Source organism: Geotrypetes seraphini, chromosome 8, assembly GCF_902459505.1.
Source record: "Geotrypetes seraphini chromosome 8, aGeoSer1.1, whole genome shotgun sequence".
NCBI classification, from domain to species: Eukaryota; Metazoa; Chordata; class Amphibia; order Gymnophiona; family Dermophiidae; genus Geotrypetes; species Geotrypetes seraphini.
In genome coordinates this window covers 164,472,659-164,492,475 of record NC_047091.1, presented here as the reverse complement: position 1 = coordinate 164,492,475, position 19,817 = coordinate 164,472,659, and the positions used below count along the sequence as shown (strand labels likewise).

Sequence of the window (19,817 nt, the reverse complement as noted above, 5' to 3'; positions counted from 1 at the left end):
TATTCACAGGGCAAAGGTAGGGGAGGGCCATTAGGGTGGGCAGACTGGATGGGCCGTGGGCCCTTATCTGCCGTCTATTTCTATGTTTCTATGATTGCATTACCTCATCAATTGGTATCTGGAAAATCAATCATGTTTCTATTATCTAAGACTGGCAATGAAATTCAAGCAAATGTTAACAAATACTGACTTTAGAACTGTTGTACAATGTTGGTTCTTACTGCATAGTCCTAGGAGAAGCTACATAAAATCTGTTTTACTACTTGGGATCTAGCTTGGTACTTGGGACCTGGGTTGGCCACTGTTGGAAACAGGATGCTGGGCTTGATGGACCTTCGGTTGGTCCCAGTAAGGCAATTATACTTTTATGTGAGCCAAGTATAGGATAATCAGGCCATTGTGACATCACTGATGAGACTGGCTCTTAGGCATTGGTGGAATGAGGCATTATGACATCACAATCTCAGCTCTGGAATGTTGCTACTCTTTGGGTTTCTGCCAGGTACGGGAGACATAGGTTGGCCACTGTTGGAAATGGATACTAGGCTTGAGGGACTTTCTGTCTGTTCCAGTATGTGTTCTTGTATGTGACAATTTTACAGCCAAGATTATGTCCCTTACAAATGTTACAAATGCAGCGGCCCGAGTAATTTGAGATTTAAATAAATGCCAACATGTTATACCAGTTCTAAAGCAATTGCACTGGTTACCAGTAAGTTACAGAGTACAGTATTTTCTGTTGCAAAGGCATAGGATTCTGTACTGAAGCTGTTGTCCTTTAATCATAAACTTTTCCAGAAGGATGTGGCTCATATCTCTCTTCAGTTTTTTGTTCTACAAGCGAACTTAAGAAGATGTGTTCTGATCTGCTTTGCTTCTTTTTAGTATTTTGGGGTATTTTTGTCCATCGGTTCTTTTTTTCTGTGTGGCTTTGGTGCTCATAGATTACCTTCCTGGGGCTACGCCTCCAGGGAAGGGATGCAGACCCATGAGGGCAGGCTGCTGCTCGCAGGCCAATCCCTTGGAATACCTGTGGAGCCAGCTTGCTTTGTGATTGAAAGCTTGGGGTGCATTCCCCTGGGAGCTTGCTCACCTGCTGATTTATCAAAGGCTTGAGTGCTGGCTTTGGGACCCCTCTGTAACAACCCTTTGGGTATCGGGAAGTCAGCCACGTATCATCTCCCCCAGATACGCCACATGGCTTTTCAGGAGTTTGAGTCCTCGGTCAAAGTCCTTCTGAATGGCAGCCAGAAGACTTCCAATGTGGCAGAAGTTATGTCCAAGCTTTATCCTGTGGGTCCGGAATTCCAACAGCTGTTTTTGCAGCCGAAGGTGGATTCTATGGTAGTTCAAGTGACCAAGCGAACCTCCCTTCCTAGTAAGGGAGGGGGGCGATGCTGAAGGACGCGATGCTGAAGGATGCTGAAGGTCGCAAGGTGGATGTGGGTCCATGAGGCAGTTTGAAGCACTAGCTTTAGGTATTAAAAAAGAAGCGGCTGCCCCCCTTGTGGCATGGGCCTGTCATATGAGGTTGCGGTGCAGTCCTGTGGAGCTGAAGGCTATCTGTCCCCCATTTATGGAACGAGTGGAATATGTGGCAGATTCTCTTTATGACATCATCAGAGTCATGAGCAAGGTCTCAGCTTACGTTTTTTTATTTTTTTTATTTTTATGTATAACAATTTTTATTGAAAGAATAAAATAATCAGTACAATAGGATAATACAAAAATACATTCAATACAATAAGAATTACAATATTTCATACAAATTTAAATCATTCTTTCAAATTTAATTTCCATATGAATTAATTCAATCTTATCTACACCCCCCTTAATTCCATCCCCTACCCACTATCTTCCCCTAAATGAAATCCATCACCCTGGATGAAAGTTGACAAAAATAAAGAATTAAAATAAATAACTGGAATGTAATTATTAAACCTAATTTTCATAATAAATCATTGATAACCAAACTTCGTATTTTTGGTGAAAGATTCTGAATATAAGGATCCCAAAAGTCCATAAAAAGACGAGTTTTTTTAGGCGAACCTCGAACCTCCCAACTCTCAAATAAAAATAAGCGATGTAATTGATTCCTCCAATGCCAAAAACTTGGAGATTCTTTCTGCAACCAAAATTGTATAATACATTTAGACCCAATCATACAGGCTTTCTGAAATAAAAGACATTTTAGTTGGCCAAAAACCCCACAAGCTGATGCTTTACCAAAAATTATTCCCCTAGGACAACCCACTATCGAATTACCCCATAAAGAACCCAAAAATTACATTTTTTTCTGCCCGCCGGATGCTCTGGATTAGACAGTGGATGGGTGATTCAACCTCCATGACTACTTTAAGCAGATTACCCTTTAAGCAGTAGATTCTTCTTGGCAAAAGCTTGGATGACCTCATGGCCAGCGTGGCAGGTAGCCATCCCAAATCGCTTCCAAATAGCAGAATTTGATCTTTGAGATCCTGCCAATTCTCTGGTGCATCTTCCCAGACAGAGATTTGGCAACTACAAGCACCAGCAACCTTTGGGGTCACGGGGCCACCAAAAAGCCACAATGACGCCAGGTCGACCGCCAGTGGCGTCTCCTCACATTAGCAGGAGACTTTCTGCTTTCTGGAGGGGATAGGAACAGATCTCATCAGACTGCTGGGTCTTGGACATTAATCGAGTGGTTCACAAGATCAAAATGCTGAAGATGTGCTACAGAAAAAAAAAAAAAATGCCAACAGCATGTTTCCAAGTTAAAATACCCTGGAGCATCAGTATTCAAAGGCTCCAAAATTATTTTTCTCTACTCTTAATTTTTGCAGTTAGAACTTTGATCAAGAGAGAGAAGTTCTGGTGCATTTCTCTGGGCCCCATCCCTTGATGTTTCTTCAGGGGCCCTGGTTCAGATTTCTTTCTTTCTTTTACCAAATTTGTGTCCCACTGCATCCACAGTTTTGCACGGGTTCCACCAGAACATACATAATCGTCATTGTGCATCATTGAGTTGTAGGACCACTTGGCTAATTATTACCATGATTTGCTAATTCCAACTTTCTGCTGTTCAATTTGTTTTTTTTTCCCCACAGGTTTTATAAACTGCACGAGAGGAAATGCGAACCCATCATCATGACCGTTCCGAGAAAGGTGAGTCGCAAAAATGTTGTTCAGTGAAGTCTGTCCAGCTGTTGTACATTGGATAATTTCAGACATTTAGACACAAATACAATAGGATCCTATTTGGGGGGAACGCAAGGCTTTTATTGCTAGCTGAGAGAGATTGCTTTTGACTGTCTTCAGTGCACAAGCTTACAGGGTAAATCTGGGAAGATATCTACAAGTGTATTTGTTTCGCTGCCCCCTCGCTTCTCTCTCCTTATACACCTCCCAGAGAACTCCGTTCCTCAGATAAGTCGCTCTTAGCGTTACCCTTCTCCTCCACTGCCAATTCCAGACTTCTTTCCTTTCATCTAGCTGCCCCCTAGGCCTGGAATAAGTTACCTGAGTTTGTCCGCCAAGCCCCTTCCCTTATTTAAAAGCAGACTGAAAACCCACCTTCAATCCTTAACCCTACTCCTCTGCCCTCCAACCCAGCCAGCAGATTAACCGTTTCCCTTAACTGTATTCATGACATCCTGTTTGTCTGTCTTGTCTGGTTAGATAAGCTCTCTCGAGCAGGGACCGTCTTCTTTCTGACTCTGTGCAGCCCCGCGTACATCTGGTAACACTGTAGAAATAATTAATGGTAGTAGCCATCTATGAGGCCATGCCTGAGTGCTTTCCAATCTATGGCAGGCAACAAGGATGCAAAAGAGTTTCTATCTTTATTTGGTGGGGGAGGGGAGTGGTTAAACAGGAAGCATCCTGGGACAGGATCTAATAAAGACCGAGCAGTGTGTCTGCTATTGAGAATGGACACTAATGCTGGCATTTCACTCGTTGCCAGGATTACCTCAAGTTTCCGTATAGATCACTGGAGAAGCATAAATCTGGGTATAAAAAATAGTGTTGGCCGTTGGACCCAACTAGGGTTACCAGATTTTCTAATCAAAAAATCCAGACACCTAGACCCACCCCCCCAGGCCTGCCCTGTAATGCCCTAATCCCACCCACCCCAGTCTCCGCCCCCCTGCTGCCTGCTCTTATCGGGCAGGGAGCACGGACTCCCTCCCTGCCCGACCCGATGTGAGAAGGCTTTTCAAAACCCGGACAAAGTGGCAGGTTTTAAAAAGCAATCCGGGCCCCCGGACCTGGCCGGGGAAATCTGGAGGTCTGGTAACTTTCAATCCAACAGTGGGGTATAGTGACAGCATGCCCAATCCCAGCAGGAGAAGGGCTGAGCACCCCTCTACTTTACGGAGAGGGTGGTGGATGCCTGGAATGCGCTCCCGAGAAAGGTGGTGGAGAGGAAAACGGTGACTGAGTTCAAAGAAGCGTGGGATGAATTCAGAGGATTTAGAATCAGAAAATAATATTAAATATTGAACTAAGGCCAGTACTGGGCAGACTTGCATGGTCTGTGTCTGTGTATGGCCGTTTGGTGGAGGATGGGCAGGGGAGGGCTTCAATGGCTGGGAGGGTGTAGATGGGCTGGAGTAAGTCTTAACAGAGATTTTGGCAGTTGGAACCCAAGCACAGTAGAAAAATTTAAATTGAATCAGGTTGGGCAGACTGGATGGACCTTTCGGGTCTTTATCTGCCGTCATCTACTATGTTACTATGTTACCCTCAACCTATTGCAATAGGTACGAACCCCCCCCAGACTCCGTAGAAGTTGTCCAGGGTTGGGTGCAGATTGCAAATCCACGCACAAACTATAATGATGTAATCGGCCATACTGCAAAACATGTTAAAGCATTTTGGAGTAATTTCATTGTTTAGTGTGCGATACGTTTTAGAAATATTTTTGGAGGGGGCATGGCACGGGCGGGGTAGAATTATTCGGATAATGCATTTGCGTTAGCGTGCTAACTAGGAGGTCAGTGCTCCTGCGTTAATTTTTGGGTTTTTTTTTGCTGGCAGCGCGTGCTAATGAAAACCTTAGCGCACAATTGGCAAATAAAGAAAATTTTTTTAAAAAAAAAGCCTTAAAGATATGCCGTGCCGTATTGGAAAGCCCTGCATTAAGCTCGTATTTCAGCTCAGCTTTAAAAAGAGCTCCTTAATGTGGAATTCACAATTAACATAGTAACATAGTAGATGACGGCAGATAAAGACCCGAATGGTCCATCCAGTCTGCCCAACCTGATTCAATTTAAATTTTTTTTTTTTTTTTCTTCTTCTTAGCTATTTCTGGGCGAGAATCCAAAGCTTTACCCGGTACTGTGCTTGGGTTCCAACTGCCGAAATCTCTGTTAAGACTTACTCCAGCCCATCTACACCCTCCCAGCCATTGAAGCCCTCCCCTGCCCATCCTCCTCCAAACGGCCATACACAGACGCAGACCGTACAAGTCTGCCCAGTAACTGGCCTAGTTCAATCTTTAATATTATTTTCTGATTCTAAATCTTCTGTGTTCATCCCACGCTTCTTTGAACAACCCTCGATTATCGCTTTCTGGAATGTTCTTTATACAGTTCCGTTTTTCCCTCGGCTTGCGCGTTCTTGTCCTTCTGACGCACGCCGTCTTTTTATTTTTTTTTTTTTGCAGTCTGATCTCTTCCAAGATGATCTTGTACCCGGACACCGCAGTCCGGAGGCACCTCTGGAAGCCGAGGAGTGGTTTGAGGGGAAGAATGCTGACCCGATTCTCATTTCCCAGAGCACGGCTACCTTCCTGGCAAAAACAGAGACCTCAAGGTGGTGAAGAAGAACATTCTAGGCAGCCAGCCAGCTGTAAATAGGAAAAACGACCTGGCAGGTGTCCCAAAGAAAGCAGTAGATGTCTTGGATATTGTGAGTATGTCGCTGTGGAAGAAGGGCCGCTTTAGTGATACACTTCATCTCATGTTATGGAGAGAATTGTCGCCCTCCCCTCCCCCTTTTACTGAGGTGCTGTAGGGGTTTTCTTCCATGGCCCGGAGCGCTAAATACTCCAATGCTTAGGGCCGTGGTAGAAACCTCTAGCACAGCAAAGTAAAAAGGGAGGGGGAGGGTGGGGGGTGAATGTAGTGCAGTTTGTGCGGGGTGTGTGTTAGTTCTCAAGGAGGTACGTTTGGTTCCTAGCAGTGGCGTAGTAAGGGAGGGGGTTGGTGGGGGGGCGTTCACCCTAGGCACAGGCACCCGTCCTCTTCTTCGCCTTCCCCTCCCCCCACTGTGCACCCCTCCTCTCGTACCTCTTAAATTTTTCCAAGCATCAGCACCGTTACGAACTTGCTGCCCGCGTCGGCGTCTCCTCTCTCTGATGTCACTTTCGGGCTGTCCGGCACGACGCAGGCAGCAAGTTCATGCTGTTGCTCGCGCCTGGAAAATAAAAAGGTGCCGGGGGGGGGGGGGAGAGAGAAGGGGGTGGCGTTACGAACAGGCGGGGTTAAGAAGGAGTGGGTGTAGCGAAGAAAAGGGCAGAGGAAGGGGGCGCCACTCACCCATGCTACACCACTGGTTCCTGGTTTTGGTAGCAAAATCTAGAGCACATCCACTGGTCGTACTGCGTTTCTCACACTAATGACCGATTTTTTATCATTTTGGGTTCAACTTTTCTCACTCTACTGCATGTGGTCTCAAACGCACAGCCCGGGGGCCACATGCGCTTGCCAGGTCCTATTGTGAGGTCCTCGGTACATTTATCATAATCACAAAAGTAAAATAAAACTTTTCCTGATCATACGTATCTTTAGCTATAAATGACTTTAGCTATAAATGATAATATTATTTTTAAGACTTAGCCAAAAGGAAAGATTGATGATTATAAAGAGTTTTACCTCATGCAAAATTGTCGTTTCTTTAATAAGCATAGCTGGTTTTAAGAAAGGTTTGGACAAGTTCCTGGAGGAAAAGTTTCAAAGTTTATTAAAAATATTTTATACCGCTTATTCAGATTTCTTGGCGGTGTAACAGCAATAATAAAAGAGATATCTTTAAAAAAACCCAAAACAAATTAAAGTTAAAATATTATACAAGACAATGTTAGGTTAATCGATATTAACAAAAGACACATATACAGACTACAAACCATTGGGATAGAAGGGCTGAACTACAATTTTTAAATAAAGCACACTTAGGGGATAAAAGTCCATAGTCTGTTATTGAGAAAGACATGGGGGAAGCCACTGCTTTCCCTTGATCGGTAGCATGGAAAGTTGCTACTCCTTGGGTTTTGGCCAGGTACTAATAACCTGGATTGGCCACCGTGAGAACAGGCTACAGGGCTTGATGGACCTTTGGTCTGACCCATTATGGCTATTCTTATGTTAAGTACTATTTTTGAGGCCCTCGGTTTGTTTATCATAATCACAAAAGTAAAATAAAACAGTTTCTCCGATCATAGGTCTCTTTAGCTATAAATGACAATATTATTATTAAGACTTAGCCAAAAGGAAAGATTTATAAACTATAAAGAGTTTTACCTCATGCAAATCGTCATTTCTTTAATAAGACATGAACTATTTTTTCTGAGGCCCTCCAAGTACCTACAGATCCAAAATGTGGCCCTGCAAAGGGTTGGAGTTTGAGACCACTGGTCTAGTTTGTCTCATTTGGCATAGAGATGTTTTTCATTGAGGCATCTCGTGTGCCTTTTGTGTTTTATATTTTGATGTAGGATAGGATTGGTTAGTATGTTTTATGCAATCTAATTTTATATGTATCTATGTAGTTGGTTATAGTATTGGTCTTGATGCGTTTTTGTACGATAAATGTTATATATTATTTTGTATGTTAACAATGTATCAAAACTCAGAAATGGTGAAATAAATCCAATAATTATCAATAATAAACACCATTCACGTGGATTGTGTAAAAGAAGCTAAAACATGAGTCAAGGAAGGCCCCACCCACTGGGGAGGAAAAGCCTCAGATAAGCCCTCCACCGCCACAGATGTGGCTAAGGTGTTCAGGCGGAGAATGTCATCAGCATAAAAACCTCTCGTGGAGCCTAATATGGCTCTATGTAGCGCAGGGGTGTCAAAGTCCCTCCTCAAGGGCCGCAATCCAGTCAGGTTTTCAGGATTTCCCCAATGAATATGCATGAGATCTATTAGCATACCATGAAAGCAGTGCATGCAAATAGATCTCATGCATATTCATTGGGGAGATCCTGAAAACCCAACTGGATTGCAGCCCTCGAGGAGGGACTTTGACACCCTGATGAGTGCAAATAAATAGCAGGGTTAAATAGCCAAGTGGTCACAATTTTCAAATATAAAATGACTCAAAACTTATCTCCTATCTGTGTGATAAATTGTAAAGCTCGGTCGGAACACCAACGGTGGCCAGCGTTTCGCATAATGCTGCCTCAGGGTGTGACTTCCGATCGCGAGCTTTCAAAAATGGGACACGCTGAACTGTAATCTCCTCACACATAAGATAAAGGGCAGGCGATAAATAAACCAAAAAAACCCAACATTTTTTCTGAGGCCCTCCAAGTACCTACAAAATCCAAAATGTGGCCTGCAAAGGGTTTGAGGTTTGAGACCACTGGCCTAGGATAACTGTGACTAAATTGGTTCAAGGAGGACCATGATGAAGTGAATTATAGTCATCTTGATTTTTCCCTCCGATTACAAACACAATTGCTTTTATCGCCAATATATATCATTCATTAATGCTACATGTTATGCTGCAGCCTTAGGGTTGGTCAGCTGTCTAAAAATTTATAAAGAAACATTGAGAAAGTAACATGTTTCTACGATCAACCTAGCTGAGAATTTTTTAATGCCTATGATATTGAAAACCACATATTAAGTGAAATATGTGATAAACATCTGTGATGAAAGGACCTGGAGGATTTATGGGTTTTCCTTCCTCTCTAAATACAAAACCAATTTTCAACATCCTCTTGCAAAGACAAAAAAATTACTCATACACTTAGGCTAATAGTAGATAGAAAAACTCAGTCTGTGCTCTGCCCTGACCCATCAAAATGCACTGCACGACAATAGCACCCCGATAAATGGGCTCACTGAATGGGAAGTGACCCGTCAAATGGCCCTGAAAATTGTGCTCCATACTGCCCCGATCACAATGCACAGCGGATACTATTTGTCTTTTTGAGGGAGGTGGGGGAGGACCCCCCCCCACACACAAACACACACAACACACACACACTACACTTAAAACAATCACTTGGTATCAAGTGTTAGGGTAAGGGTTAGATAATGAATATGGGAACCCTTACCATACATGGATAATCTGGAAGATCCTGATTTGCTCAGACTCCTCAGGCCCCGTCCTTAGGAGGGGCTTAAGGGCGCCTAAAGGCCTCCCAAGAGACGGAGCCTGAGGAGTCTGAGCAAATCCGGGCCTTCCCGATAATCCACTTATGGCACATTCAGACTGGTGGTGCGTGCGCATTACAACGGAGCACACTTGTCCGTGCACGCACTTGTTTTATTCTTAAAATACTTCTTTTTTTTTTTTTTTTCTTGCAGCAAAATGAAGCAAAGCTGGGTGAAATTTTAAAGGAAATTAAATCTATTAAAGACACCATTAGCCTTCAAGATGAGCGCATTTCCAAGCTAGAAAGAGCAGATGGCGAAAGTACATGGGCTGATATCATGGGAAGCCACGAACTGGTGCACCGACCGCTGGGGAAACAGGCCTGCGTTAAGTGAGGCGCTGACGTCTCGCGCGCACAAAATCCCACCGCAGGCATCCGTTGACCAGTCCATAGGAAATGTGTTGTTTTTTTTTTTTTTATTTGAACTTTTTATTCTTCTTCCCCAAATCACTGTAATTTAAGAATTCCTCTCTGTCAACACTCCCAGAATTTTTGGGGGGAGGATAAAGGGAAAAATGGCAGTGTACCGAGATGCCAAATATTTGAAGTTTTAATCTTTTATTTTTGATAGCTAACACATGCTTTCTTGCAGCAAGTCATCAAGTGACAGAGAAGAGGTGGTTGATTCTGTGTTTGCTGCACTCTGCGGCCAATTAATTCTAAACCAAACCCATGAAAGAAACGGGTCGAGTGGTGCTGATAAGGTGCCTTATTCAAAAAGGATTTTCCTCTTCTTCTGCAGCCTGGGTGGGGGCAGAGAAATTCTTTATTGAATATGGCCCGTAAGACCAAAAACTGGGGACTCGAAACCCACTACTCCAGAGGAATGTGCGGATTTCTCAAATCAACTGCATTATTGGGCAGAATAAGGCGAGTTTTCTAATTGTGCTCCATCTGACTGAGTCAAAAGTACCCACCGCTATGGCCTGCCCTATTAAGAAGTGATCAGATTTTGTATTTGAAGTACACAAACAAAATTAAAGGTGGTTCAATTGTGCATTGTAAGCCAGACAAGGGAAAGGAATTGGGACTTGTGTATCGCCGCTTTGTATTTTACAACCGCACTCAAAGCATTTTCCCTGTCTGTCCCGGTGGGCTTGCAATCTATCTGGTGTACCTGGGGCAGTGGAGGATTAAGTGACTTGCCCAGAGTCACAGGGTGCAGCACGGGGTTTGAACCCACAACCTCAGGGTGCGGAGGCCTTAGCTTTAACCACTATGCCACACTCTCCTGTATTCCAGTTGTGAAAGTTCTTTTTCCTGCAACAGGCCTACATGTTGGATATCAATTTTATGTCATAAGAAACATAAGAATAGCCTTACTGGGTCAGACCAATGGTCCATCAAGCCCAGTAGCCCGTTCTCACGGCGGTCAATCCAGGTCACTAGTACCTGGCCAAAACCCAAGGTGTAGCAATATTCCATGCTACCGATACAGGGCAAGCAGTGGCTTCCCCCGTGTCTTTCTCAATAACAGGCTATGGACTTTTCCTCCAGGAACTTGTCCAAACCTTTCTTAAAACCAGCTACGCTATCCGCTCATACCACATTCTCTGCTCTGCCCTGTATGATGATCCAGATCGACTAGTACAAGCCAGAGTTACTACTAAAATGAGCAGAGAGAACATTTAAAAAACCCCAAAAAAAAACTACTACCCAGTGTTCAGGCGGTCAGCGTATTTTTCTTTTTTTTTTAATACTTACCTTGATATTGAGCATCAGGCTGTACTGGAATACACCAGCACTGAATATCCAGTGCTTCGACAGCTCCAGAAGTTATCCAGATACTGTTGATAGCACTGGAATCCAGAAAGCTATCTAGGCAAGTTAGGCCAGCTTTTAATCCTGCCTCACTTGGCCTAGATAATTTCCAGCTTTCCCTTTGTTATGCCCCGGTACTGTCTGGATAGTGTAGAGCAGTGTTTCTCAACTTGGTCCTGGAGTACCCCCCCCTTGCCAATCAGGTTTTCAAGATATCCATAATGAATATGCATGAAAGAAATTTGCAGGAGAGCAGGAGAAAAGCAGCTACAGAGAGAGGCAGAGGGAGAGAGAAGCCAAAGGGGGAAAAAAAGCAGATAATAGAGCAGGAGAGAGAAGCAGAGGCAGAAGACCAAGAGGGGAATCGGTGAGAGTTAGCTCCACCCCCCCAGGTCCACCACCGAAGCTCCGCCTTAAAAGGGGAGGGGCCAACGGAGCAGAGTTGATCTGAGCAGGAGAGAGCAGGAGAAAAGCAGTTACAGAGAGAGGCAGAGGGAGAGAGAAGCCAAAGGGGGAAAAAAAGCAGATAAAAGAGCAGGAGAGAGAAGCAGAGGCAGGAAACCAAGAGGGGAATCGGTGAGAGTTAGCTCCACCCCCCCGAGGTCCACCACTGAAGCTCCGCCTTAAAAGGGGAGGGGCCAATGGAGCAGAGTTGATCTGAGCAGGAGAAAAGCAGCTACAGAGAGAGGCAGAGGGAGAGAGAAGCCAAAGGGGGGAAAAAAAGCAGATAAAAGAGCAGGAGAGAGAAGCAGAGGCAGGAGACCAAGAGGGGAATCGGTGAGAGTTAGCAGTGTATGCAAATTAAGTTTATGCAAATTCAGTGTGGATATCCTGAAAACCTGACTCCAGGACCGAGTTGAAAAACACCGGTGTAGGGTTGCCAGATTTCCTCTTTAAAAAAAAATGGGGATACCTGGCCCTGCCCCATTCTGCCTTCTGCTCCTCCCCTGTTCCACTCCCAGCCCTGCCCCAACACAAACTTCGGTCTCCTTCCCTGAGCTTGGGGGCCACATTTGGAGGTCCTCTCTCTGCCTGCGTGGATGTTGATGCAATGACATCACGCATATGCATAATGACGTCATCGCCTCGACATCCACGTATGCGCGGAGGGCCTCCAAACGCAGCCCCGCGCTCAGAGACTTCCAAAACCCGTTCAAACTGCCAGGTTTTGGAAATCCTTCTGGGCACCGGAACAGTCCTCTAAAAAGAGGGCATATCTGGATTTTCCTGGACGTCTGGTAATCCTAGGATGGTGCCGAGTCACTCTGACCAGGCAGATGGTCGGTGGCACCATTTCATTAAATGCAGCTGAATATCGGGTTAACTGCCGCTGAAATATTAATCCTTTATGATAATTGTTGCTATGATTCCATTAACTTTTAAAAGGGGACAGATTTTTTTTTTTTGGTCCGGTTCTTTTAATTGAGAGTTTTTATGATATTTAATAAATGTCATTGTTTAGCAATGTTTAAAACATTTAGCACTGATTTGATTGTTTCATTTTTTTTAATGTACCGATCGTCAGTATTCTGCCTAAACTTTTTATAAACTAGGACCAACGCTGTATTTGTTCTTTTTTAGAGTTGTGTTTTTTCTAAATTGCCAAAACCAAAAGTGGTTTTTTTTTTCATATCTGGTAATTTGCAATATTTTCTTTTTTTTTTTAATGTAAAAGGAGCACTGTTTGTAGTGCTTAGATGATAAAAGTGTTGCTAGACTTGAGTTTTATACTGGTATCTGATTTGGCTTTCTCCCTCCCCCCCCCCCACACGATTAGCAGGAATGTATGGTTTCACAAGACTGAATAATAATGTTAGAGCCAGTCTTACCAATTACAGAGCACTATGTGGACCAGTTTTGGGGGAAGGGGGCACCCCCAGCAGTCCAGTATGTCCCCCTGTCTCTGAACTCATCCCATCTTAAAACATGTGTTTCTCCTTAGAAGGCACAGGATGATGGCAACGCTTTTCATAGGCTGTCTCCCGCCGACCCTGAAGTCTGCCCGCTTGTGCCATGTCAAAAAATGTAGATGCATTTGCCTAAATTGGTGGTTCCAAAATCTGTCCCGGGGAACCCCCAGCCAGTGAAAGGGTGAACAGCACACGGGGCGCCCCTCCCCCTCTGCCACTCATGCACCCCCTTCCCATACATCTTTTAAATTTCTCTGGCGTGAGCAGCATGACCATGTCAGTGTCTGTTCGCCCTTTGACGTCACGTCCTAGGCGCGGGTCCCGGAAGTGACATCAGAGAGAGTGCCGATGCCGACGCAGAGAGCAGCCTCGTACCGGGGAAGTAAAAAAAAAAAGGTATGGGGGTGGGCAAGGAGCGCGCGGCATGGAAGGGAGGAGTGCCACCCCTTTAGAAAGACCGTACCCAGGGCGGACCACCCCTCCTACACACCCCTTACTACGCCACTGCCCCCCCCAGTCAGTCAGGTTTCCGGGCTATCCGGGATGAAATGGAAACGGTAAGTTTGCGTCAGAGGGGGCAGAGAGCAGGCTCTGGGATAGGCAGCAGATGGTTTGTGTCGGTGGTCTCAAACTCAAACCCTTTGCAGGGCCACATTTTGGATTTGTAGATACTTGGAGGGCTGCAGAAAAAATAGTTAGGGGCCCTTTTACTATGTCGCACTAGCCCATTTAGCACGCGTTAAATGCTAACGCGTCCATTAGATTCTGTGGATGTGTTAGCGTTTTAACGCACGCTAATATTTTACACGCGCTAAATCGGCTAGAACGCCTTAGTAATAAGGACCCCTAACTATTTTTTTTCTGCGGCCCTCCAAGTACCTACAAATCCAAAATGTGGATTAGCAGAAGCAATTAAGGAAAGTTTTGTAAACCAAATCTTTCCTTAATTGCTTCTGATAATTTCAGCTAAACACAGCTGAAAGCGGTGCAACTTGCAGAAAGTGGGAAAAAGTCTCAACAGCGCTCACCTCCTCCAGCACCGGACACGCGCACAAGCTGCGCTGCCTCCAACCATTGCTCCAAGCTGCACGTTCTGGAATGCTGCCCCCGCCTCCCTGCTGGAACCCCACGTAAGCGTTTTCCTGTGTCTTCCCGCGATTGGACTCCACTTCACAATCAAAAAACAAAACGAATTGACCCCAAAATATCCACAAAGAAGAAAATCCAGAGAAACCAAAAAAAAACTCTGTGAGTGACGAATGTTCCCAAATGGACTTTATTTGAAAGTATCAAAGTTCCAAAGGTACACTAAAATCATCCACATAAAATAATTCCATCCACATAAAAGTAAATCATCTACATAAGAGCCTTAAAGGACCTAGTCCCCTAGGGATACAGGACCCAACACGGTTCGCGTTTCGACAAAAAGTCTTCTTCAGGGGTCCCTGGGGGTCCTATAAAGGTGAGTATGTGGGAAACAATTATGTCTCACTTCCGGTTCACCACACAATTGTTTCCCACCGTACTCACCTTTATAGGGACCCTGAAGAAGACTTTTTGTTGAAACACGGACCGTGTTGGGTCCTGTATCCCTAGGGGACTAGGTCCTTTAAGGCTCTTATGTAGATGATTTACTTTTATGTGGATGGAATTATTTTATGTGGATGATTTTAGTGTACCTTTGGAACTTTGATACTTTCAAATAAAGTCCATTTGGGAACATCGTCACTCCACAGAGTTTTTTTTGGTTTTCTCCACTTCACAATCGCATGCAGACGCAGGAAAGTGCTTGTGTGAGGTTGCAGCGACCCCCCCCCCCCCCCCACCAAGACACGACCACAGACACTTGTGGAGTAGATAACGAGGGCCTCAAAATAGTACTTGGCAGGCTGTATGTGGGCCCCGGGCCACGAGTTTGAGACCGAAGGTTTATATGAATCGCTGACACTGCCCTGAGCCCTCTTGGCGAAACACACATTTTAAATTGAGGGGTTGGGAAGATGTTTAGAGACAGGGGGACATGCTGTGAGGTGGCAGAGCCCTGTGCGGATTCTTGTGTCACCCGTGCTCAAGGCCAGCCCTGATGTTGGATGTCCCTGGGAAAGAAAATTCATAGGATCACTTATCAAGGCTACAGCCCTTTTCTCACCCTATGTTTCACCCCCTACCCTGGGTTGTATAGCCAAATGTAACAGATAGGGGACCTCCCCCTTCCTCCAGCTTCTCAGTTTAAATACCATCGATGTATTTGTGCAGATAACACAGCACGGTCAACCCTCGTGGGACTGGGGTCTTATTAGCTGCCTATGTATGTTTTCACTGTACTGTTTTTCTCCGAGGGTAAATATTTATTTTCATGTTATTTCTTGCTAGAAACTGTTTACAGACACTTTAGCTATAAAGTAAAAATGCCAAGGGTTAAGATGCCAGTGTGATGCATGTAAACTATTCATGCCAACGAAGTCCTGTCTCCTTTCAATATTTCCAGTCTGTAGACCGACGCCCGTAAGTAGTGAATCCGTTGCGTCCGGGAGCAGAGGGCTTCGCTGGTGGCCGTTCCCGTCGAGGAGCAGTCGCTGTAGTGGCTGAAACGTTTTGCAACTGTGAAACCAACATGCCGCCCTCCTTGACATCATGTCGTCAAAGTTTATTTTCCCTTCAATAAATCTGTGAGAGGTAACATTTGATGTGCCACCGCACGCCGTGCCCACGGAAGGGAAAGATGCTCATGAAAACCGTGTACCTTCTCTTCGCAAGGGACAATATTAGGGACTTCCTCAGCGCTCTGTTCTTTAGGTATGTCACAGGCCTCCATAGTGCATCTGTATCCATTTTGCTGGTGACCTTTTGTGGGACATTAATGGTGTCCCGAATGAGGTGGTGGTTAACCTCTACCCGCATGCTCTGATTATTTTCCTGTAGTTATACTTCTAGTGTCTGCACTAGAGAATGACATGGGGACAAATTTGTCCCCGTCCCCACAGGAATTCAATTTCCCTTTCCCATCCCACCAGTTTTGTCGCTTTCCCTGTACCATTCCTGTAAGCTCTGCCTTAACCACACAAGCCTCGAACACTCATGATTTTTTAAAATGTTTGAGGCTTGTGCAGATGAGGACGGAGCTTAGGCATTGGTGGGATGAGGCATTATGACATCACAATCTCAGCTCTAGAATGTTGCTACTTATGATTTTAAAGGGTTTGAGGCTTGTGCAGATGAGGACGGAGCTTAGGCATTATGACATCACAATCTGAGCTCTAGATTGTTGCTACGTATGATTTTAAAGGTTTGAGGCTTGTGCAGATGAGGACGGAGCTTAGGTATTGGTGGGATGAGGCATTATGACATCACAATCTCAGCTCTAGAATGTTGCTACTTATGATTTTAAAGGGTTTGAGGCTTGTGCAGATGAGGACGGAGCTTAGGCATTGGTGGAATGAGGCATTATGACATCACAATCTGAGCTCTAGAATGTTGCTACTTGTGATTTTAAAGTGTTTGAGGCTTGTGCAGATGAGGACGGAGCTTAGGCATTGGTGGAATGAGGCATTATGACATCACAATCTGAGCTCTAGAATGTTGCTACTTGTGATTTTAAAGTGTTTGAAGCTTGTGCAGATGAGGATGGAGCTTGCAGGAATGGAGCAGGGACAGGAAAAGAACTCGCAGGGACGGGAAGGAAAAATGAGTTCCCATGGGCACAGGGAAAAATTTGTCCCCGTGTCATTCTCTAGTCTGCACCCTTCTTCTGTTCTTTGGTTTTCCCTGTGCCTTTCTTCATTTTGTGTCCTGCCGTTTCACGTATATAATAAAAGATTGAAACTTGGCCTTCTAAAAAGTTTTTTCCCATTGCACTGTTGAGTTGGTCATCCTGGCATATGGATGGATGATAACGTATAGTAGGATGGCGCGGAAGTGCCTCCTAATTGTAATTTTGCTGCTAATTTTTCAACAGTGGAGTGAGCAGATGAGGGATGCAAGAAAACCTTCTTGACTTGGCTGGATGGCAAGGCGCTAGGTTGTTTTAAGTGTAGTAAAGGAATGGGATTTAGTGTTTTATCCCCCTGGTATTTTAATTTAATTTAAACAATTTCTTATATACTGCAAATGTACAAATCTAAGCAGTTTACAACATACATAAAATATGTTAACACTAATATATAACATTTACAAATACAGATTCAGTGTTTCATATCTAACATATCTAAAACATTTTTTTAATCTCGGCAGAATGCCTGTGAAAACAATTTTTTAAAAAGATTTTCTCAGGGCTAGATGCACAAAACACAGTAAGACCACGTCGGTGGCTGTGAGCTGATTTTTATTTTTTTGACCAATTCTGAAACAGCGATTGCGCCTTCAACACACGTGCTCACAACGCACATATAACACACACACATGTCCCTGTATTGTAAAAATTGTATTTATGGTATAAATATTATAAATTTTATTTATATTATATTGATTTTAAGGCTGAAGTGTTGGTAAGACACGTAAGCAATTGGTTTTGACCTGTCGGGGTTTTATCGGATCGCTAGAAGTGATTGCTATTTTTTATGCGTGGCGAAGCAATGTTAGAGCATCAGTTGATTGGCTAGTTTGCAAGGTGTTTTAATATTAATGACCTCGTTTGTTTGTTTTTTGTTGTTTTTTAAAAAATCTTTATTGATTTTCAAACTTTGACAGTGCAATATAATTAATTGAACATAAAATACTGCATAAAACGCACTATTAACTACACAAGTAATACATAAAACAATCATTTTCTCCCACCCTCCTCCCAATTATTAATACAATAAGACATATGATATGATTACAATATTATAATTAAGTAATTTAAATCCTCAAAATACATTTCCCTCCCCCCACTCACCCACCCTGGATGTGTAAGGAAATCTAAGAAAAGGAGATATATATATATAAGCACATAAGCATTGCCTCTGCTGAGTCAAACCATAGGTCCATCACGCCCAGCAGTCCGCTCCCGCGGTGGCCCTCCAGGTCAATGACCTGTAGTGATCTAGTTCTCTACTACTATATTAATTTACAGCCTTCTGTACTGTTATAGTTAACCCTCTAATTGTACCCATGGAATCCCCTTTTCCTTCATGAACTCATCCAATCCCCTTTTGAACCCCAAAGTCGTACTCTGCTCTACCACCTCCTCTGGAAGTGTATTCCAGGTGTTCACCACCCTCTGCGTGAAGAAGAACTTCCTAGCATTTGTTCTGAACCTATCTCCCTTCAATTTTTTGCGAGGTAACAAATGTAGTCAATGAATGACAGAGTCTGAGAATGAGAGTGAACGCACGGAAACCACGCAGTAAGCCATTTTGTGCATCGGGTTGGCAAATTTGGTCGGGCGCTAAACCAGTCAACCCGGTGTAACCACCATCGTTAGACAATTGGAGAGTTTAGTGCATCTAGCCCTCAGTCAATCTTGATTCCTTTGGGATGGGCTGTTTGAAATGAATGTTTGCTAATAGGATGCCATCATTAATTGGGTGCTTACAACTAATTATTAGTTAATTGGCACCAATTACAATTTACATGCACAACTGGCTAGGTTCTGTTTTATAAGGCAGTGAACCTAACTCGCATAGTGTGTATCTCAAAAGAGGACACAGCTATGGGTGAGTCAGGGTGTTCCAAAAGGTGGCACTTATAGAATTCTGGGTCAGCGCACACCAATTTGGGTATCAGCGTTTGTACCAGGTTTCATTCAGCAAGTGTAAGGTGTGGTGCTTACAGTTTGGGCATGGGAAAGGTGCTAATTCTCAATTATCGGCACCAATTAAGTCTATTAAACAATCAAGTTAGGTGCGTACGTTGGCTAGGCGTGCCGATGTAAGTGGACTATATGAACCAGCTGGAAGCGTGGGCGACAAAGTGGCAGATGAACTTTAACATAAACAAATGCAAGGAAAGAAAAACAAGGAACATGAGTACAAGATGTTGGGGGTGACATTAACAAAATGCGAACAAGAAAGGGATTTAGGGGTACTGATTGACAATACCCTAAAACCATCGGTACAATGTTTGGCGGCGGCGAAGAAAGCAAACAGGATGTTAGGCATAATTAAGAAGGGGATCACGAGTAGATCGGAAGATGTCATAATGCCACTTTATAGAACAATGGTCAGACCGCACTTGGAATATTGTGTCCAACACTGGTGTCCATACCTCAAGAGGGATATAATTCTGTTGGAGAAAGTGCAGAGGCGAGCCACGAAACTTGTCAAAGGAATGGAGCATTTGAGCTACAAAGAACGACTCAGGAAACTGGGACTGTTACCCTCGAGAAGAGAAGACTGAGAGGGGATTTGATAGAGACTTTTAAAATATTAAAAGGAATTTGATAAGATAGACCAAGAAGCAGAAATGCTAACATTTTCAGATGTATTATGAAAAGAGAAAATAGTCCCAGTATATATTAATCTCCAAATCTCATAAGGAGAACATAAGAAACCTCTTGGGGCTTAAAACCGGATCTGACGACAGACGCGCTCGTTCAATATGAAATCTACTCGAACGGAGCGATTTTCATTTTACACATGAGTAAGTTGAAAAGGTTATAGGTCTTGATTGGCCATTGCTACATAGTTTTATTATATTCAGGCATAAGTGTTGTTTTAGGAATATGACAAAATGAACTTTGGGAGTAATGTTCGATATTTAAATATTTTTCAGATACAATCGGGAGCCTCAACCCTGAGGAAAGCGTTGTGAAACATGGCATGTTGGTGGAGGCACTCCCCTTATCTAAAAAT

General features: G+C 43.9%; 1 protein-coding gene across 1 annotated transcript in view; it reads left to right on the top strand.

Annotated features, from left to right (window-relative positions):
- CORO1C (coronin 1C) overlaps nt 1-10,801 on the top strand; it is a 211,386-nt gene extending 200,585 nt beyond the window's left edge. The window contains 4 exon segments of the mRNA XM_033957141.1: nt 3,090-3,147; nt 5,651-5,756; nt 5,759-5,895; nt 9,528-10,801. Of these exon segments, the coding sequence (XP_033813032.1) occupies nt 3,090-3,147; nt 5,651-5,756; nt 5,759-5,895; nt 9,528-9,710 (484 nt within the window). The 3' untranslated portion in view covers nt 9,711-10,801.
- Nucleotides 10,802-19,817: the final 9,016 nt, after the last annotated feature.